Source organism: Rattus rattus, chromosome 15 (genome assembly GCF_011064425.1).
Source record: "Rattus rattus isolate New Zealand chromosome 15, Rrattus_CSIRO_v1, whole genome shotgun sequence".
NCBI classification, from domain to species: domain Eukaryota; kingdom Metazoa; phylum Chordata; class Mammalia; order Rodentia; family Muridae; genus Rattus; species Rattus rattus.
Window position 1 is genome coordinate 54,583,911 of NC_046168.1, and position 22,839 is coordinate 54,606,749.

At 48.9% G+C, this 22,839-nt stretch overlaps 1 protein-coding gene across 1 annotated transcript in view; it reads left to right on the forward strand.

Annotated features, from left to right (window-relative positions):
• The window catches only part of Rnf165 (ring finger protein 165), a 112,554-nt gene that overhangs the window by 63,703 nt on the left and 26,012 nt on the right, over positions 1–22,839 (forward strand). The window contains 1 exon segment of the mRNA XM_032885731.1: positions 18,354–18,669. Coding sequence (XP_032741622.1) covers positions 18,354–18,669 — 316 coding nt within the window.

The window sequence follows — 22,839 nt, forward strand, 5'->3', positions numbered from 1 at the left end:
CTCTGGAGTACGCTTCGACTCTGCCTACTGCTGTCTGCTTGGAGCCACCAGCAATTAGCTTTGCATTCCGTGGGTTTCGTGAGAGATAACCACACTCTAGTGGTGGTGCTGGAAAAAGGAAAAGACAGATTTCCTCGGGGTCTCAGCACGTGGCCTTTGTTGGTAAGACGACGATGCCACACAGTGGTCAGGACCGATGCTTCTGAGTCAACTTGGTTTCCACCCACGCGGTAGAGAGGTGATTCAGGCCACAATTTGGATTTTCTCGCCAAGTGTTTTTCGGGTGATGGATTCATTTCAACACACCTGTGGCAAACCACTGCCGAGAGCCAGCAGTGAGGCCAATGGATAAGGCTCTGCCTTGTGGAAGTGGTGCTCTCTCTCTATGTGTGTTAACTTTACGTCACTATGACCGGGAGCCCACCCAAATGAGGGCCACTGGATCTTACAAGCATATCCTGATAAACTTGGTATTCCTGAGGCCTGGGGCTCTCTCAGTGAAGTCTCAGAAAGGGGTCTCCTATTTGGGGCTGCTTACCCAATACAATCCAAAGAGTCAAGGAAAACAGGTTCTGGTACACAGAGAGGATGGTGCGGGCCTGAGCCTTGTGCTCATTCTACCTCCTCAATCCCTCCAGCTAGGACCCTTGAAAGCTCAGGGGGACACTGGGCACCATGGGGCCTGGCACCCTGGAGTGGCACTGATAATCCAAGCTCTCCAGGCTAGAAGTCTCTTGCTGGAGGCAGAGTAATAGGGCTTGCAGCAGGCAGGGTGCAGAGGTATTCAAGTCAGTCAGGGCTATTTTTAACCGCCCTCTGTCCCCAACTGCGGAGCTCAAACTCAGCGGGAGAGAACGGCTCATCTCTCAGCCTAGGGAATCAAAGCACAGCCCCTTCTCCCACCCACCCTTCAGTTGAGATCCTAAATTGGACAACCACTCATGAACCACGTGACCACGGGACATGGTTTGTGGAAGGGTGGACTCTGGGGCGGGGTCTTGGGGCTCAGCGATGTGGGCTTTTGCCTGGTGTCTTGGTTGACTGGCAGCCTAGAGGCTCACCCTGAAACCTTTGAGGAGATTTATCTCTGACTACATCTTTGTCTAACAAACTCTTGGTAGCCACTCACAGCTGCCTGTCAGGCTCGAAAGTCAGAGCAGAGAGCTGCCACCTTTCCGCCTGTCAGTCCTGTGGGGAGCTAAGCCCTGTCCTGCCTTTGCCCACAGGGGTGGGGAAGGCTCTGAGGAGAGGACTCTGAAGATCAACGTGCTGTCAGGTGGCTACTCTAACATGGGTTCTTCCTTGCTTCCAGCTCTACCTCAGGGGCTGCCTATGTGATGCTCTCAGGGCCTGGGGGCAGAGATTAGGGCAATTTCTGGTAGACCTTACTATCTCCTCACTCTTAGATGTAGACATGCTATCTCAGTGGGAGCCTTCCCAGAAGTGGGGTTGGGGCTCATAGCTGACACCTACCTAGTGATCACCTTCTGTGCTCTAACCTGTAGGCCATATTGTTACCACAAGCCAAAGAGGCCTAAAGGAGTAGCCTTTGGCCAAGGTCATTGCCAGATCATCCTCCCTCTCCCCGAAGACTGCCAGAAGTCCCGAGACTTTTGGACACAAAGAATGACTCCAGACTCATAGCCCATCTCTGAGGACTTGCAGGTGACCAGGATTCTCCTTGTTAGTCATTTCAATTTGTCACTTTGAGTGACAGCTCTTAGAATTGACTTGCAGAATCATTTGGTTAAATCATTGCAAGCAAGATCTCGTTTCTCCCAGGGGGGGTCACAGTGACTCAAAACACCGAGTTCCAACTTTATACACAGTGCCGTGGCAGCACAGCTCTGCAGGGAGTGGACCCTGCGATGACACGTGCCCCCCCCCCCACACACACATGTCTGAAGTCACACTCCCATAGCGTGGCCTTTAGCTATCTCATCAGCTCTGAAAGAGGTGGGACACTTCCAGTCTTTGTCATCCTCAAGTCCTTGGATCCTTGACCAATTTAGCACTGTCACCTGGGATGTCAAAGAAAGACATTCCTCCTTTGAACTTCAGTATATTTTCTTTTTCATTATTGCTGTTTTTGTTTTCTGCCTTTTGTTTGTTTGCTTGTTTGAGACAGGGTTTCTCTGTGTAGCCCTGGATGTCTTGGAACTCATTCTGTCAACCAGGCCGGAGTTCAACTCAGAGATCCTCCTGCCTCTGCCTCCTGAGTGTTGGGATTAAAGGTGTGTGCCCCCCACCACCTGGCTAACGCATTATGCTTTAAAAACAATGTTTTTTATCCGTGCGTGCGTGCGTGCGTGCGTGCGTGCGTGCGTGTGTGCGTGCGTGCGTGTGTGTGTGTGTGTGTGTGTAGGCACATGTGAGCAGATTGAAGTCAAGTTCCAGGGAGTTAACACTCTCCTTCCATCTTGTGGGTCCCAAGAACCAAATTCAGGTCCTCAGACCCAGCAGCAACAAAGCTCTCTCTCTCTGACAGTTGAACCTTAGTTTGTTTATCTCTATTGGTGCAGTGGGAGCTGGGCTACGGACTAGGGAAAGGATCAAGGACCTGGGAACCCTAGGCATGTGGGGCTAGGGGGTGGGAGGACGAGGAAAGACAGGGGAGCACATCCTTGTCCACTTCTCTTGCCCCACTGTTATCACTTTGAAGAGCCACTCAGGGTAATTAAGAACAAAATCATATGTGTACACAGCACAAAAGGGCACACATAAGTGTTCAGACAACCACAACCCCCTCCCCAGCCAGGGTCTCTCCTCATGGAATCTACTACATACATACATGCTTCATGAACTGCATGAACCTCATGCTACATTCTTGGGTGGTAAGTGTTCACGGTAGCATCTATAACATCAGGCCTCAATTGTGTAAGTCACTTAAAACAAAAAACAAAAAACACCCTAGCGATTTTCCGCGGCAAGCCTCTTTTGACTTCACGATGGTCCCAAAGGTAGAGATGATAGCGTATCATAGGCATTTTATAGACCAGGAAGCTGAGGTTCAGCCAGGCTAAGGTATTTGCTGAGGTCACATGGAAAGGAAGATCGGACTTGAACATGGCTCACCGGGCTCCCCAGGCAGATGCATCCCAGGGTTTCCTTAAGAAAGGCTCTATGTTGTGTGGGCATAGAGCAGTTGCTTAGTTAGAAAGTGATTGGATCCGGGTACAGTATCACAGCATGTATCCTCAGGACTGAGGAGGCTGAGGCAGGAGGACTGAGTTCCAGACCTGTGTAGGCTGCATAATAAGACCTCGTCTAAAACCCCAACAATCTTTGGCCTAGAAACCCAGGCTCCTATAGGAATAGCCAATAGACAGGTTAAAGTTCCCAAGGGATAGGTGGATACTCAGACCCCACTCTCTGTGCATCCAACTCACGAACGCACCACATACACGTTCATTGCTCTCTTTCTCTGTCTCACTCTTTCTCTGTCTCTCTGTCTCTCTCTCTCTGTCTCTCTGTCTCTCTGTCTCTCTCTCTCTCTCTCTCTCTCTCTCTCTCTTTCTCTGTCTCTCTCTCTCTCTCTCTCTCTCTCTCTCTCTCTCTCTCTCTCTCTCTCTCATGTTCATAGATAGCTTGTGGAATCGGGATCCCGAGTGTTTCTTGTGCCTCAGTAGGGGCGTGGGAGGGAGGGTTGTAAGAAAGGTCCCACTGGGTCTGCTGGAGTCCACTGTTCGCACTCACAGTGTTGTAACTGGAAGCCAGGGCTGACACCCAGGGCTGCGGGAGGATGTGGGTGATCAATGTCTCATCTAAGCCACACTTCCTGCTGGACCTTTGTTCTAGGCTCAGGGACATCCCATAGGTTCAGGTAACATCTGGAGCCTAAGTTCAGGGATGGGGCAGGGAGGGGGCAGAAGCCAGATCACCCTATTGTACCAGAGCGGTCTGGGAGGAGTCTCCCGACTGGTGCTTGTCTGACCTTGGAGTATGTATAACGATGTTGACCATGGTTCCCCAGTGACGGTCTCGGGGAGCCCCCAGCGGCATACATTTTGCAGAGGACACAGGTTTGGCAACAATGGCAGTGAGTGAAAGGCAGACTTGGAATCAGAATTGCAGACTACATCTCTGACCCCAGGGTTCTGTATCTCGTCTGTAAAGTAGGGACAGTCTGCCTCAGAGAGCTGTGAAGTGGAACCGAGAAAGCTTTCTAAGATGTTAGGTGATCCATTATGAGGCCACCACAGAGGGATAGAAGCAGAGTTTACAGGGAAGCTGGAGCACTAGGATGGGAGGACTGATGAGCAAGGAGTCAGGAAACGGTGCTGGAGCACTGGGCCCATGGAAGGAAGAGTTAGGCTGGCTACCCAGTGCTAGGGCTTGTCTGCAGCCTGCTTGACTTTGCTGCTGGCGTGGTTTTTTTTCCCCCTGCTAATTGACATGGCATAGGGGTGGAGAGGCAGAAAAATCCAAAACAATTGATTTGTCTGTTTGCTAGCACATCTGGGAGAGGCTGGATGTGGGCTGTCAAAACAAGCTAAAAGTCAGGACTTAATGTTCCAAAGAAGACACGTGGATCTGCAGGTTTCACATTCTGTTGCCATTTCATGAGTTCTATCCTAAAAGTTCTAGGAAATCAAGGGTTATCTGCAGCATTTTCAAGAGAGCAGTGGGCAGGGGGACGAGATGTACGTGCTCACTGACCTTGTCAGTAGAAGGGCAATAGGGCCCTAGCTTGAGATACAATTAATAAATTACCCAGCATCTATTCTTCTACTCAGCCGACATCCATCCACCCTCCCATTCATTCATTAACTCAACCACTATCCTCCCATCCATTCATCTATCCATCCACCCACCGAACTCACCTACCACACATTCATCTATCCATCTACTCACCCACCATCCATCATCCATCCATCCATCCATCCATCATCCATCCATCCATCCATCATCCACCCATCTATCCTGTTCATCCACTCACCTACCCATCTGCCATTTAACTCTATCGAGGATTATCTGGGTGTTTCAGGGAGAGAAAATGAAGCATTTGCTGAGTATTTCAATGAAATATAATGATCCGATCAATTAGGACAGAACTCAGAAGATAGACTCCACCTCACTAAATGACATCATCATCAGAGTGGTTAAGTTTGGCCCAGAAACTATTACTATTTGTCATTGGCTCAGCTAGGAAGTCATTTCAGTCTTATTCAAGCCTACCTATATATATCTGTGCTCAGCTGCTAAGCCTCTGGGAAAGATGGGCTTAAGGTGGTCTCAGCCAGGACAGTCTGTGTCACATGACCTTTCATTGGAGACAGTCACATTCTACCATTTCTTGGCTCCTTATCTCAGTCAGAGTGTCAATATTTTTAATAACCAGGAAGGTCCTGAGTGATCTGATACCTGCCACCAAGATTTGTCTCACCTAAATCCCACCTGGTATGCCAGGCTCCAGATGTCAGCCTCTCACCATGGGGCTCCTGCACACAGTTCTTCTGCCTCTATTTCCTTACCTTCCTGCTTCCTCATCTGCTCCATCCATCATCCACTTTTGTTTTTAAGTTACCTTCCCAGTGACGGCTCTCCTAGCCAACCTCTTTTACAATCAGACCGACTTCCCTCACCTCATCCCTCCCTGCTTCCGGTTTCTGTGTAGTTACCATCACGGCCATCCTCAATGCTCAACCTTCTTCTGCGGCTACTTAGTATCTAGACCCACAGTCCATGAAGATACAGTGCAAGATATGTTTGTAATTTAAACCTTGCTAGCAGTCACATTTTAAAAAAAGTAAAAAGAAACAGGTGAGATTAATTTTAATAATATGCACCGTTTAATCGAATATATCCAAAATAGAATTAAATATGTAATCAATTTAAAGATTTTTTCTGTTTTTTACATAAGTTCATATTAGGACTCCGGAGTCTGGCCTGTGCATGGTTATCAGTTGAACTAGCCACCTTTCTCATGTGGTAACCTCCTGAGCACTGCAGAAGGAGATCACATCTCCACAGGGGCCACGGGTTCTGACTGATTGATTTGCTTGGGGCTGGACTCTGCACCTAGATCACTTGCACGTAGTAGGCATGCAGTCAGGTGTCTGTTCTTTATACAAACTCATTATGCTGAATGAATAAGTCAAGTTCTGAGTGACAACTAGTTTTGTGGCATGACAGTGCGACCCAGAGAGAGCTACTGTACACTTTGTTGGAGCCCGAGCTGCTGGGATGGAACTAGACTTTGTTCCCTAGTCTTGCTACCTCATTGGGCGTTGCCATGGTTTCCCGCTCCCCAACCCTGCACAGTAGGGATTTAATGTCTTTCACACATCTCCACTCTGAAAATGGATGAGAGGATCAGTGGTTAATCCGAAGCAACAGGCCCCTCCCTGGACTTTGGCTCCAGAGGGAAATGCTCTTGCTGCACCATGGCTCCCCTAAGGTGGCGCCAGTTTGGGGTGCTGCCGTTGGCAGACTGCCCTCTGCTGGACTGAATGAGTGGGGGCTGGCGGAAGGGAATAGGTGCTCTCATAATCTGGGAGATAGCTCCAGTTCCGGAAAGGCTCCCCAGGCCAGCGTCTACGGTTAGCTCTGGACTGGCCCAGGAGAGGCCGAAAACATTTCTACTTGGTGGGACACGCATCACAGTATCACCCTGCCACCTCAGACAGTCGGGATGCCCGGCTCGTTCTGAAGATGAGAAGCTGGAACCAGAGGTGGGACGCTTTCTCCTTCACTATCCTCCTGAGGGCTTTCCCGCAGGAGAGCAGTCAGGCTGGACCCAAGGCACTTCTTGCTCCAGCCGGGTGACCTGCGGGGAAGGAATGCTGGGTTGAAACAGCTATGCAGGATTCTAAGAAGTTAGCAGAAGCGACAAGGTCCAGCTAACCGCTAATCACAGGACACACAGGAGATAGACAAAGGGCTCACTGAGTCACAGGAGAGGGCTAGAAACGGACCAGGTTGCAAGTGGCCTCCAGGATCTGCCAGCTTCAAGAAACCTTCAGCTCTGTGTTCCCAGGTGTCCTCTTCCCCCTCCTCCCCCCCTCCCCCCCTCCCCCTCTCTCCCTCCCTCTCTCCCCCTCTCTCTCCCCCCTCCCTCCCTCTCCCTCCCTCCCTCTCTCTCTCTCTCTCTCTCTCTCATTATGTCCCTTCGGGTTTTTTATAACTTTATCTCTTCTCTCCTACCTTCCTTTCTCTTTTCTCTTTTAGTTCTACAAACATCCTGTCTCTTTGTCTCTCTCCCACACACACACACACACACACACACACACACACACACACACACACACACACACACACACACACACTATCCCAGGAAGGCACTGGCGGCTGGGAATTTAACTGACTCCAGCTCCCTCCAAAGGCAAGTAGATACCCATCCCCGCCTGCCTCCAGCTGCTTTCTGGAGGAGGACGGGGAGGCCAGAACAGCAGGGCTTCACTCTGCTGCTGTCTTAAATCCCAGAATATGGCCCGCTCCTGAGAAAAGCCACAGTCAAAGGTCACATCTGCCCCTCTTCTTCCCTCACTGCTCAGGGGTTAGATCCAGGCAGGGAGGGGAGCAGTAACCTGATGTTCCTGGGAGCAGTGGCCACCAAGGGAGGATGTTGTAGTTTGTCCTGACCACATGGTCTGTGTGTGTCTAACCCATGCTCTGCAGCCTCCTCATAGGGAGGTTTGGTGGGAGGGGCTTTCTGAACACGCTCTGGGCACCCAGTACAGTGAGCAGTGTTTATGTGAGGTGAACACATCTGGGACGGTGTTGAGATTTGGAGATTTGATTTTTTTTCCTTAGACATATTACTGAGTCATCGACACACGAGTACGTGACAGAGGCTGCCCGTCTCAAGTCAGCCAGGAAGCACAGAGAGGTGGGACACAGAATATACCTTCAAAGGAAACCCCGTTCCTCCAGTGATTTGCTTCCTCTAGTCAGACCCCGCCTACCATAGCTTCCTCCACCTCCCATTCAGCTATCCAGTTACGGTCCCATCCGTGGACACATCCACGGATAAGGTCAGACACGCGTGGTCCAATCACTTCCTTAAAGATCATCTCTGAGCACTGTGGTGGGAACAGGCCTTTAATGCATGAGGCTTGTAACACCAGCTAATGGTGCTTGTGGAACAGGCTTCCTACCTCTGCGATAAGTGGTGGCAGGGAGCCTCCTCTCTGGCTCTGACGTCACTTTCTCCGGCCTGGTTGATGGTGACACACACTGACCGATGGCTCATGCCGGACTGGTCACATGACTCAGTGCTCATTGCAGAGGGTAGGGGCTTTCTCTTCAAGGGTAGTCTCCATGCCCCTGTTTGCTTGAGTTGCCTTCATTCCCCCAACATCGGCAAATCCTCACAGGGCTCAAACGCTGGGAGGCACAGACCTGAACTCTCCTGAAGTTTGTAGCCCACTGTTGCTTTCTACACACTCATATTCCTGTGCACCAGAGGTCCTCACTCATCTCTTCATTAAGAGAGGGTTTAGGGCTGGAGAGATGGCTCAGAGATTAAGAACACTGACAGTTCTTCCAGAGGTCCTGAGTTCAATTCCCAGCAACCACATGGTGGCTCACAACCATCTGTAATGAGATCCAATGCCCTCTTCTGGTGCGTCTGAGGACAACTACAGTGTTTCATATACCTAAAATAAATAAATATAAAAAAAAAAAAAGAGAGAGAGAGAGAGAGGGTTTAGTGCGTTAGTGTCTGTTGCCAGGTGCTGGGATGGGGGGAATGAGGCAGACCTAGTTCTGACCTCATGAAGGAGCATCATTGGACTCCAGATACTTTCCAGAAATTGTGCTGTTGTGTCTACAGTGGGAACAAACGTTTGCAGACCTCCTGGAGGCTTTGAGTGGAGAAAAGGTGTTTCCTTTTCTGTGATTACATCTGTTCCTGACTGTCCACCTCTCAGACGCCCTCTCTCCACACCCAGGGAACAAACGGAGTCACGACACCACCCCTTGCCTACTGGCTGGAGGCTGCTTAACTGCCTCAACCACGACAAATCCGCTCCCTCAGACTGCACAGTCCCCCTCCCTGCAGTGTTTTGAGAGCTGGAATCCAGCTCCTTGGGTGAAGCTGAGCTTTTCATCAGAGATCAAAGACCGGCCCTGGGGAAGCATCGCAAAGCTGCTCTGGGCTGAAAAGGACCCCTTTGGGCATATCACTTCCTGTCTAAGCCACCGTTGGACAGGGAACCAAAATCTGGAGAGGCAGGGAAGCAGACATCTGGCTGCCCAAGAGGCTCAGACTGGAAATAGGCCTCTTAAGGCTGATCAGAGCAGAACAATAGCTGAACACAGTTACCTGGAGGAGGAGGCACTGAGAGCTTTTGGAAGAGTGGCCCAGGCAGCCGGCCCACTTTTATTTTCTTGTCTCCAATTTTCCTGGTTTGTAGTCAAATAGTTGCTCAGAAATGCACCCCGGACTCCCAGGCTGTCATTCATGAGTCTCCACAGGGTCCCCTTCCTCTTCTTTCCTGTGGCACTTTCCCAAACATCTACTTCTGAATGAGTCACGAGGGATACATTCCCTCATCCTAAGGAGTCCAAGTCCGAATGTCTCCCAGCATGCAACGAGAATATAGGAAATAGGATTCTAAGCTGTACTGTCCCAGGGAAAGGGGGCTCCTGGAATCGATGCTGGGGAGCTCTGACGGGAGCGTTCATCCCCTTGTACTGTAGTTCAAGTGCCAGGCATCAATCCCTGAGGGCCTCAGACTGTGTTCCCCACTGCTCAGGTTCTTCCGACCTCCCCCAGCACCGAGGCCATCTTGGTTGGGGCTGACCCCTTCATGACTTCACCTATGATTAACCCACCACACACAAAAGCATGCAGTGGGGTAGATGTTGCAGGAAATGTGTGGAAATGTCTGGAAAGCCCAGAAAGCCACCCCCTCCCCCTTGCTAGCACCCACTTTCCTCGGGGGCATCTTAATGGTCAGGAACTCTCGGGGGGAAAAGCACCTTCTGAAAGATGCCCTTCTGATGTGGACTTCAACCTCTCTGTCAGAAGGGCTTTGCCCCTTTGATGACTGCCATGACCGCTCCCCCTGACCACAACTTGTTTTCCTTCCATTCCTCATGCCAGGTAATTTGAGGAGCTTCACAACCCACTCCATCATCCTGGGCCAACTCCGTCAATGCAAAGGGTGTGCTAAATGGTTCCCAGCACTCTAGACATGTCTGCCCTTCCTTCTATCAGTAAACTCTGTTCAAGTCAAGGCCTCGAAGCCTTGTCTGTGGGGATTTCTGGAGATGTGGTACAATTTTTCTTGCTAGAGAAGCTGTCACTGTGGCACGTTCTCGGACTTGTCCTTGATCTCAGGCCAGAGGGATGCCTGGAGCTGTTGACCAGCATAGTGTGAGCTCTCTCACCACATGCCATCCCTCAGTTGGTATCCCTGCACCTTTCCGCATGGATGTCAGAGGTAGAAGATTTGCCAACTCACGGTCTCTTCCTGAGGCAGGAATAGGTGCAGTCTAAGGGAGCTCAGGAGATGCACAGCGCATCAGGGGGGAGGGACGGGAGAGGAGGGGAGGGGAAGGCCACCAGGGCTGGTGGCAGCCAGGTCTTCAGGAGGACCATATGTGGACATGGATGGGGATGCGCAGATCCTGTAGGGGTAGGACGAATTACGTGCCTGGCAGGGCAGAACCGACTTGGACTCAGCGAGTCTCTCAAGTCTAGTCCCGAGGGCCCTAGCTCTATCACCCCAGCTTCCATGGACTCAAGGCCCTTCCTTATCTTTGTGGTGAAGGAAGGCCTTACCGTCTTGACCTCATTGAGTTGGACGATTTGACAAGATCATGATGAATCAATCGCCTTTCCAGTTGGAAACCTAACCTTACCTTCTCTAAGATAGTGGTGGTTTTCATTCTTCTTTCTCTTTTTCCTGCCTTTCTTCTCCCTTTCCCTCCTCCTCTTATTCCCCAGTCCCTCATGGAGTATGTCTAAGCCTCCAAAAAGATAATTCATTTGCCAAATGGTGTTTGCCCTGAAAACATTGTCTTAGTTAGGGTTTTACTGCTGTGCACGGACACCATGACCAAGGCAACTCTTATAAGGACAACATTTAATTGGAGCTGATTTGCAGGTTCAGAGGTTCAGTCCATTATCATCAAAGCAGGAGCATGGCAGCATCCAGGCAGACACGGTGCAGGAGGAGCTAGGAGTTCTACATCTTCATCTGAAGGCCGCTAGCAGAATACTGGCTTCCAGACAGCTAGGACTACGGTGTAAAAGCCTAAGCCCACAATGAAACACCTACTCCAACAAGGCCACACCTCCTAATAGTGCCATGCTCTGGCCCAAGCATATGTAAACCTTTATACACTCACTTCATAGCTTTTATTGGAAGTAAAGTTTGTGTACAAACACTGAGTACACCGGGCAAACAGCCCAGGTCAAGCACAGGGTGATTGAATCATTTGCACAAAGCTTGGAGGCCTCTGAGGGCTCTCCTCATCTGCCCTGAACAGTCAGGGGTGGACATGTATGGCAATCTGTGTGGGAAGGTGGCACCGTTGGGGATAGAGAACAGCCACAGAGAGCTGAGGGGAACAGACAAGGGAGAAAATTACACAGGCCAAGGTGGAGGGGGAGCAGAAGGGGAAGGGGGGAGTTTGGTGGGGCCAGCATGCTCAGAACTGGGCCTAAGGAAGATGCACGTGGCAGCTCCTAGGACACAGGTTCTTTCCGCCTCCCACTGCCTGTGACACTAGAGATGCTCAACATATGCTCAACACCACAACATCATATGGTCCTCTCTGTGAGGGAGGGTGGCATGGACCAGGTGAGGTCTGTCCAGCTGTGGGGCCCTGGAGGCATGTGTTTGGTTCATGAGAATTTTCCTGAGCCTTCTACCTGGCTCTCCTGTGAAGGAGAGGAGAGGCCAGCTACGAAGGTATTCATTTGGGACCTCCGTGTTAGCAGCATACCCAGGCCACAAGTCAAAGTGAGGCCTAGAGAAGTCCACTGTGACAGTGAGGAGCGGTGCCCTGACTTCTTAGATGGAGTCCTGACACCAGCTCTGCTTGTCCTGGGAAGTGACTTGCCAAGAGGCCTCTGTGGACAGACATTGGCTCTGTAGAGGACCGGGCCTCTGAGCTGCTATGTGAGCTTTATAGACTTCACAAAGCTCCAGGACAGAGGCTGAGTCCTGTTCCCTTTGCATACCAGCATGGCGCCTCCCGGGAGGGGGTTTCTTTAGCCTTCACCTCCACCTGACTCTTTGATGAGTTCTGCTCCACTGCCCACTCCCAGTTCTGTCCCAGTGCTGATGGGGAATGACCTGGGTCACTGAGCTAGGAAGAGCAAGAAACCAGACACCCTGAGAACGGACCTGAGCCCCTGAGCCGGAGGGGACAGGCTGCCAGCTTCACTAGAGGCCCCAGAGGGTCTGGTTCCCATCCTTCCCACCCCCTCCCCCAGGGTCTTGCTCCTATTCCTGGGAGGAGTCTGGGAAGTCTAGCCCAGGACAGCTGGTTAGTCTGTGACAAGGCTTTATAGACTGACCTGCTCCTGAAGTGTCCAGGGGTAAAGTTATTTGTCACCCGGGCAGCTCCATCTTTGAGGACTTGAATGCAGCATGCCTCAGCCCTGAAGTTTTGTGGGTGTGAGTCACTGCCTGTAGGAGGAACTGTGCGCACGCAAGCGTGTGTCTGTCTGTCTGTCTGTCTGTCTTGCCTGACGGACCTTCTGCTGGTCTTCTGGGACTTCAGTTCTGAGCACTCTCTGGTGACTTAGCTAGACTTTCTCTGCTCTCACCGAGGCACAGTTCTGACTGCACCGACCTCACCCCACAGTTCAGAGAAGGCTTCAAAGCAAGGTTTCCCCTAAGCATCCTGTTCCTGTCTGGGCATTACCCTTGTATCAGTTAAATCATCTTGCTACTGTAACAAAAGCAAAAGCGGCTCATGAGGGAAGGGTTATTTTGTCTCACAATGGAACATGGAGGGGAAGCCATGGTGATATGAACGTAGGTGGCTGGCCACATTGTTTACAGTCAGGAAGCAGAGACAAATGGCTTGCCCAGTTTCTTCCCTCCTTCTCCTTTAGTCTAGGACCGAAGCCCATGGAATGGTACCTCCCACATTTAAGGTGGGTCTTTCCACCTCAGTTAAGCCAGTTTGGGTAACTCCTTACAGCCCCATCTGGAGAGATATTTACATGGTGATTCTTGGGTGCATCAAGTTGACAGTAAAGATGGACTGTCACAGTTGTCCTCCGTGGGAGGCCCCATCCAGGACCCCGTGGACTACTGAAACAAAATACCATAAAATGGGTAACTTATAAAGAATAAACATTTACTGCTCATAGTTTCGGAGCCTGGAAGTGCAAGGTCAAGATGCTAGCAGACACAGTGTCTGGCAAGCTTTCCTTTTTTCATAGATGGTGCCTTCCAGCTGTGTCTTTGCACTGTGAAGGGGCCAGCTAGCTCTCTGGGGTCTCTTTTCTAAAGACATTAATCCCTTTATGAGAGCTAATCACCTCCCAAAGGTCCTACTTCCTAATCCAACCACACTGGGGGTTGGGATTTGAACATATAGGCATTCAGACCACATTGCTGGTCGAGGTTCCTTTGGCTCTGCCCTGTCTCCTCATCCTGGCTTTTCAAAGGAGACTTGGAGACCGAAATCTCCATCAGTCACTCACTCTGAGGGGTGTGTCCTATGCAAATCAGTAAACATTTTAGACTTGAGACTTTGTTACTTATATCTGTTTACCTTCCCATAGCCTTTCACCCTGTGTTTTCTAAATCTCCCTTTTCTTTCCACTGGGGCTATGTGAATTCTTCAGCCCTCAGATCTACCTGTTCTCCAGCTGCTGGCTTCTTTGGGGGCCTTGCCTGAGAGGCCTGAGGCAGCCAGTTCCTAGGGGTTTGTGGAGCATCTGACTTGTGTCCCACGTGTACCAGGTGGGCAGCAGGTGAGCCACACACCTGTGGGCTTCCCCGTCCCAGCTGTGCTGGGCTTCGCTGGACCTCCCGGCCTCTGCCCTGCACCTGCATCTCTCCAGCCCCGCCCCCTACCGTTAAGCACAGCTCCTGGCCAAGTCTCAAGAGGTAGTAATTGTCAGCATCAATTTCCAGAATCCTAAGATACACATTTTCCCCTTTCTGATAGTAATTTGTGCCTTATAATTGATGTGTTTATTTAATACGGTGGGATTTATTTTGTTTATTTCCCCACTCACTGAAAATGTTATTTAGCTTGTGATGAATCTTTCAGTTGGTGGCATTTTAACCCTGGGGAAATATGATAAATGCGTAGAATAATCAGGGACATCTGGAAATTATTTTTTAATGGGGCAGAATGACTCTAATGGGAAAAAATGCGGGTAGTCGACCAAAGGGCGGGGGAACTTGGAGATGTCACGGTTGTTCAGATATCACTGGCTCTTGGCTTGTCAAAGACTCCAGATTCCCCTGAGTTTCACTGTTGGTTTTGGAGACCGAACAGGGCAGCTGTTCACAAAGACTACATGACACAGACAGGGCTGAGTTCCGCTGTTCCCAGCTTCTAAGCTTCTAGCTTCTAGGTATAGATGATGAGGCCCTGGAACTCCCAGGGGATAGAGGTGACTGCCAGCAGAACTGGCTTTGGTGTTGAAGAACTTGCTTTTGTCCACCATCCTCCACTGCCTACCTAGTCTGGTGGTGAGCACTGTATTCCCTTTCACAGACACCAGCTAAAGGCTGCAGAAGAGTGAACCTTCCTTAAGGAGCAGGAGGGTCTGTGGGAGGGGAGGGGTAGTGGCTGCTCCTGGAAGTTAGACAGGCTTCAGCAGGGCAAAAGTAGAAGACACTGGTCAACTGGTCTCATCTGTGCCTGCACTGCCTTTGTAAAACCCAGAGCTCATCCAGGGTCTCCTTACTCCTCTCTGTCTCAGTCAATTGCAAGCCAGTTTGAGTTTAGTCAGCCCCAGCCCCTTAGCCCCTCTGCTTCCCCTTCCCCCCATTTCCACAGAATACACCGCCTGGAAGGTGTCAGAAGGGCCAAACCACAGCTGACCACGGACATGTGTATGAAAGAATTCTTATACTGAATACATGTTAATGAGCATTTTAGGCATGTGGCTACATATATATATATATATTTTTTTTTTTTTTTTTTACACACACACACACACACACACACACACATACACACACACACACACACACACACACACACACACACACACACACACACACACACACACACACACACACACACACACACACACACACACACACACACACACACACACACACACACACACACACACACACACACACACACACACACACATACACACACACATACACACACACACACACACACACACACACACACACACACACACACACACACACACACACACACACACACACACACACACACACACACACACACACACACACACACCCCATTTCTTCCCCATGTGGTCCCACCTGTCTTCTGCTCCTGTGCTGGGCTTTTTCACGCCCTTGCTCCCCCACCCCCCATGCTCTTCCTCTTTTTTTGTGTGTGGTGACACTTGGGGACTTGAGAAGAGGGGGCTGGTGTCTGCCTTCTCAGGCTCCAGTGTTTGGAAGCTCTGATGCCAGTATTCACAAGGCTGAGGGACCTGACTTACTCAAATGCTCGTGGGAATTGAAGTTCCACATAAATATACTCTGACTGGGAGTCGGGCAGAATTTGTTTTTATTTTTGTTTTGCTTTTCAAACATGTCTGTTACAAAATGTCTACGAGGTGTGTGTGTGTATGTCATTTACTTCAGTATGAGATGACCTCAGCCATTCAGCTACACTCTATTGACCCCCTCCAGAGTCAGATACCCCACGCCCTAGGCTTCTACAGAGTCGTGTACATTGCTATGTAAATTTCAGACTAAGCCATTGGATTGCTATTTATTGATTTTAAGATTCCTGGCCCTTGTTTGTGTTCTTCAGACAATTTTTTTGGGTCCCAATACAGCTTATTATCTGCGTTATGGTTGGTACGTATCGTTTATTGTTGAGAGGAGTAGTGTGCAATAATTTCACTTACTTACACAACTTTTTATTTCCCCAGCGACGATCCCCATCCCTTTAGGACTGGTGTGCTTCTTTCTTTTTTTTTTTTTTTTTTTTTTTTTTTTTTTTTTTTTTTTTTTTCGAGCTGGGGACCCGAACCCAGGGCCTTTTGCTTTGCTAGGCAAGTGCTCTACCACTGAGCTAAATCCCCAACCCCGCTGCTGTGCTTCTTACAGTATGTATATTCTTACCAACGTCTCTGTCGATGTGTAAAATGCCTTCCACGACTCCCCCCTCCTCTCCTGCAGACCACCTTTCAGATTCTCCGAACCTTTAGAGCAGCTGTGTGCTTGGGAACACTGCACCTCTTTAGACCACGGCCTCCTATTTTGTTGCTTTTCTTTCTTGGATTTATTTTTTCTTTCATATAAAAGTTAGTGTTTCTCTGTTCCCTTTTAGCCTTCTTCAAAAACCTGGTCATCATTGGGTTGCCGATCAAGTCGGAGGTTTAGAAACTCTGTGTACGTGTATGAGAAATAACCTTCCGACTCGTGGGTTCAGGATACTTTATTTTCTCTTTTTTTTAAAGATTTATTCATTTATTATATTATAAGTACACTGTAGCTGTCTTCAGACACACCAGAAGAGGGGATCAGATCTCTTTACAGATGGTTGTGAGCCACCATGTGGTTGCTGGGATTTGAACTCAGGACCTCTGGAAGAGCAGTCAGTCTGAGTCATCTCTCTAGCCCCGATACTTTATTTTCTTAAATTTAGTTTTTTTTCACTATATGCACATTGGTGCTTTGACTACATGTATGGGTGAGAGTGTCCGAGTCCCTAGGAACTGGAGTTACAGACGGTTGCAAGCTGCCATGTAGGGGCTGGGAATTGAACTCAGGTCCTCTGGAAGGGCAGCCAGTGCTCTTAACCACTGAGCCATCCCTCCAGCCTCAGGGAGCTCTGCATTTTATTGGAGTGCTCTGAACCACAAGAACCTGTGGGAACAATGACTTTCTTTGAATACGCACCCCCTCCTTCCTGTTTCCAGCCCAGTGTATCTGCACAGAGTGCAGAGTAATGTCACACGCCTAGTGACAGACAGAGCAGGGGGTCCCAAAGTCCCATAGACCTTGTTTGCTTTGTGGGTACCCCTGCCTTCTGTGCCTGGTATGTCGTCCCCCCGCCCCGTGCACTGAGACCTTTCTGGGAGGATGGGAAGGGGAGGAGCTGTGGGTGTAGCATGTCTCTCCTGTTTTCTTAGTCCCACACTGTCTCCTGCCTTCCCAAGTAGCTGCTTCCTCCATTCCTGCCCCTTTTAGCCTCCCCCCCCCCCCCCCCACGGTCATCCACTGTTTGTTAACTGACCCTTGGGTAGGCTCTGCTGGGTTTCTGATTTCTTTGCTCATCCCCCATCTGCTTTCCAAACTCTGTTGACATCTGCTGCCTGCTGGTGTCTTCTCTCCTGTCCCCCCAGGCCCTGCCTTTCCCGTATCCCTTTGTTCTTATGTTAGGGATCTTTCTGCAGTGCCAAGTCTGCTGGTTACCTCACAGAAGGACTCCTCAGATGCTGCACTGACCATCGGGCATCTTGTAGAGCTTTATAATTAAGCTCAATTCTAGTCACAAAATACTGGAGCCTTAGTTAAACAAAACTGGCATCTGGCTTATACCCGGATTTGTTTGCTTTAAAGTAAATGCCAATATTACAATAAATGGATTGGTATTTTTTTTTTTATTAAACATTTTTATTTTAACCTCCCCCTCCCCCAACCCTCCTCTTGAGACAAGATCCCTCTATGTACCAATGGCAGTCTTCAGACTCCATATACAGCCCAGGCTGGTGTGGATCTCCACCTGCCTCCGGAGTGCTGGGATTAAAGGCCTTTTGCCAACCACGAAGGGCCTCATTGGTATTTCAAAAGGTCACTTTCTGTGTTTTCCTTTCCTGCTTAAAACTGTTAACACAAAATTTCTAGCTGCTAATGTTCGAAAAGAACTTCCTCCGTCAAGTCCGGGGCTTGGCTGGGTCACCCTATACTTTCTCTATGTACAGTTTTCTCACGGGTCCCTCCTTCCTACCTCAGGCGATGCACCAGCAATACAGAAATCGATTGGGAGGAGCCTAATTCAAAAAGGCCGGACTGGCTTTAGGGGCCCTTAGAACCCTCTGGCGCGTGTCACTTATATTAAAGGCTGCTTTGCTTCTCTGTACATTAAAGCAAACACAGAACCTTTGCATGGAGCATTAAACACGGCGACACACATATTAAGGCTGTAGATGATCCGCTGTGTTAGGAGGGTCCAGGTTGTCCTGGGGTGGGAACCCCGCTCAGGTGAGAGAGCCCACTGCAGGTCCTCACGGAGATTCCTGTCTTTTGCCTCTACAGGTGCCCCCTTTCAAAGGTCTCAGCATCCTCACGCTACCTCCTGCCGCCACTTCCACCTGGGCCCCCCGCAGCCGCAGCAGCTAGCCCCGGACTTCCCGCTGGCCCACCCCGTGCAGTCGCAGCCGGGCCTCAGCGCCCACATGGCCCCGGCCCACCAGCACAGTGGCACGCTGCACCAGTCGCTGACACCGCTGCCCACCCTGCAGTTCCAGGACGTCACAGGTCCCTCCTTCCTACCTCAGGCCCTGCACCAGCAATACCTGCTGCAGCAGCAGCTCCTGGAAGCTCAGCACCGCAGGCTCGTCTCGCACCCCAGGTCAGCAGGGGCGGAGCATGGAGGGGGCGGGGCGGGGCGGGGCGGGGCGGGGCGGGGCGGGGCGGGGACAAGAGCCTGGACTGGGCTTCACTCAACCAAGATGGGCTGCAGTCACAAAGTAGTTCTTCAGGGGATGGGTTTTGCCTCTGTTAGTGGCATTGATTTCAGGTCAGACCCTAGTGTGACCCCTCACATCACTCAGATTCAGGGTAAGGGGTTGGGTAAGCAGTAGCCAGTGATGCTCACCGGTGGACTTTTGTTGCTTGGGAGATTCGAGTTCTCACAAGTCCCTTCCAGCTCCCATGACAGCCTGATTCTGGTTTGTCCCAAACCATACCAGAGAGTACCAAAAGAAATGACAGATTCCAGCTCTGTCCTCCAAAGGGCCAACGTCTATTTGGAGGCGATAGTTGGAGACTGTGGCTGTATGGCCATGTAACCGGATAAAATTAGCAGCGATCAAATATCCTGACGTGGCAAGTCACTACCTTTCTCTGAGCCTCAACTGTAAAGGAAAAACTGGATGAGCACAGCTGGGTGCTTCTCCGTCTTCTGGGATTCAGGGCCTTTTTCACACACACACACACACACACACACACACACACACACACACACACACACACACACACCAAAAAATTAATGACTACAAAGAACTACTTATATGAGATGACCGTGTTAGAAATTTTAAAGTATCTATTAATTCATTAAAAATAACAATAGCTACCGAATGCTAAATTTTTAAATGTTCTTTTTAATTATTAATTCTTTTCCCTTTAATGAAAATAGAGGGTTTTTTTTTCTCTCTCACATAATATATCCTGATTATGGTCTCTTCTCTCTCTACTCCTTCCAGTTCCTCCCCATCTCTCCTCCTATTGGGAATCCACCCCTTTTCCGTCTCACATTAGAAAACAGACAGGTTGATTATTATCAACCCTTAGACATGATATAATAAAATAAGGTAAAACAACAGAAAACAACAGTTGGAGTTAGACAGAACAAACCAACAGCAGGAAAAGAGTCCAAGGGAAGGAAGGAGTTCTCACTGGTTTGCGCACTCAGGAATCCCATAAAAACATTAAAATGGAAGCCATAACATATACACGGAGGACCTGGTGCAGACCTGCGCAGGCCCCCTGCGTGCTGCCTGAGTGTCTCTGAGTTCATATGAGCTTTTCTCGTGTTGATTTAGAGAGCCTTATTCTCCTGGTGCCCCCTATCTCTGCTCTGTCTGAGAGAAGGGGTGTGATGGAGGCATTCCATTTAGAGCTCTGTGTTCTGAGCTCTGTTCCCTCCCCACCCGCGCAGGCCATTACGGAGAGGTCTCCGTATTTGTTCTCATCTGTTGCCGGAGGATGCTTCTCCGGTGATGGCTGAACAAGGCACCCATCTATAAGTGTAGCAGAATGTTATTGGGAGTCATTTTACTGCTGGGTTGTTTTGTTTTGTTGTTTTTAGAATGGTCGTGTTTTAGTGTACACTACATTCCGGGGTCATCTAGCCTCAGGTTCTTGGTCACCCAAGCCGTGTTGGATATGGGTTCCTTCTCGTGGAATGGGACTTAAATCAGATGTTGGGCGGTCACTCCCACAAGCTTTGGGACACGTTTGCGCTAGCAAATCTTGCAGACAGGACGGCATCGTAGATCAGAGGGTCTGTGGCTGGGTCGGTGTCTATGTTTTTCTTTTGGTATCTCCCTGTGACAAAGACACTAGAATGTAAGGACGAAGGCTCTATGTAGGCACCAGCTCAGCCCGCACATAATGCAGTGGGTTGGGTGGACGCTGTCTTCAGCCACGGGGCCTCGCCGTCAGCCCGAGGTCTCGGCAACAGCCTGGGTTGTTTGGGGATTCACCTCGGCCAACAACTCAATTATATGTAACTCAGTTCTGGGACTGAAAACTTCATTCGGTGACAAGAGATGTCCATCTTTGGGGGGAGGGGGCGGGGTTGTCTGTCTCCTCCATTATTTGACAATTTCATTCAGATTTCTTTCATATATGTATGTATTTCAGGAAGCTTCTACTGTATTAAGTTTCTATGCCACTCCTCAAATGATCCTTGATTTTAGGTGTTTCTGTTTTCCCTCCCTTGTTCCTCTCTCCCCCTTCACTTGACCCTACAGTTCCAGCCCCCTACCCCACCACACATAACTATTCTATTCTCTTTGCTAATGAGATCTATCTGCCCCCATTTCCCCCAGCCCCTTACTCCATGCCTACTCTCTATTGTCCTATGGGTTACAGCTTAGCTATCATTGGCTTAACGGCTAATATCCATGTATAAATGGATACACACCATATATGTCTTTCTGGATCTGAGATACCTCCCCGTAGAAAGATTTTTCTGTTTCCATCCATTTGTCTGCAAATTTCGTGGTTTTATTATTATTAACTGCTGAGTAATACTCCATTGTATAAATATATCACTTTTTCTTTAGTCATGCTTCTGTTGAGGGGTATCTAGTTTGTTTTCCATTACTGGTTATTGTGAATTGAGCAGCAATGAACACGGTTGAACAAGCGTCTTTGTGGGAGAGTGAAGCATCCTTTGAGTATACGGCCACATTGTGTAGCTGGGTCTTGAGGTACATTTATTCCCCGCTTCCTGAGGAATCACCACACTGATTTCCACAGTGGCTGTAGAAATGTGTGCTCCCACCGGCAGTGAATGAGTGTTCCCTTTACATAGCTTGTGCTGTCACTTATCTTGTGGATCTTAGCCTTTCCGACAGGTGTGAGATGAAACCTCCAAGTGGTTTTGATTTGCATTTCCCTGACGTCGAACGATGTTGAACATTTTTTAGTGTTTCTCAGCCATTTGGTTTCCCTTTTTGAAAAAGTTTCTGCTTAGACCAATTGTTAATTGGGTCATTTGTTTTCTTGATATCTAGTTTTCTGAGTCGTCTGTCTATTTTGGATATTGGATGTACAATTAAAAAAACTTTAAACATTTTTTCCCCATTCTGTAGGCTGCTGCTTTGTCCAAACAATGGTGTCCTTTTCAGTTGCATGAGGTTCCATTTATTAATTGTTGATCCTGGTGCCTGTACTGTGTTCTGTTCGGGAAGTCTTCTCTTGTGTCAATGAGTTCAAGGCTACTCTCTACTGTCTCTTCTGTCAGGTTCAGTGTACCTGGTTTTAGGTTGAGGTCTTTGATCCACTTACAGTCAAGTTTTGTGCAGGATGATAAATATGAATCTATTTGCATTATTCTACATGCAGCCATCCAGTTTGACCAGCGCCATTTGTTGACAATGCTATCTTTCTTTTTTCTAGAGTGAATTTCTGGCTTCTTTATAAAAAAAAATAAATAAAAATCAAGTGTAGGTGTGTGCGTTTATGACTGGGTCTTCAATTGGATTCCATTGGTCAATGTTTCTATTTCTGTACCAGTGTTGTGCTGTAATACAACGGGAAATCGGAGACAGTTAAATCTCCTGAAGTTCTGTATTGTCCAGTATTGTTTTAGCTGTTCTGGGTTTTTGAGTTTCCATATGAAGCTGAAAACTGTTCTTTCGAGATCTGTGAAGAATTGTGTTGGAGTTTTGGATCTGTAGACTGCTTTGGGTCGGAGGGTGGTTTTTACTCTGCTCATCCGACTGATCAATGAGCATGGGAGATCTTTCCATCTTCTGATGTCTGCTTCAGTTTCTTTCTTCAATGTCTTAAAGGGTTCTATGTTTGTTTGTTTAACCACACAAGCTTGGTTAGAGTTACCCCAAGATATCTTCTATTTTTTGAGGCTACCGTAGAAGGTGTTGTTTTTTTCTCAGACTGTTTGTCATTTGTACAGAGGAGGGTTACTGATTTTTGTGAGCTAATTGTATATCTAGCTACTTTGCCGAAAGTGTTTATCAACCGTAGGGGCTTCCTGATGGAGTTTTTAGGCTCACTTGTGTATGTTATCATGTCGTCTGAAAATAAAGATGGACTTCTTCTTTTCCTGTTTGTGTTCCCTTGATCTCCTTCAGTTGTCTCATTGCTCTGGCCTAAGATTTTAAGCACTACATTGAATAGGTATGGAGAGATCTGCTAATTTTGTCTTGTTACCGATTTTAATGGAATTGATTTGAGTTTTTCTCCCTTTGTGTTGATCTTGGCTACAAACTTTCTGCAAACTGCCTTTGTTATGTTTGAGTGTGTCCCTTGAATCTCTCATTTCTCCAGG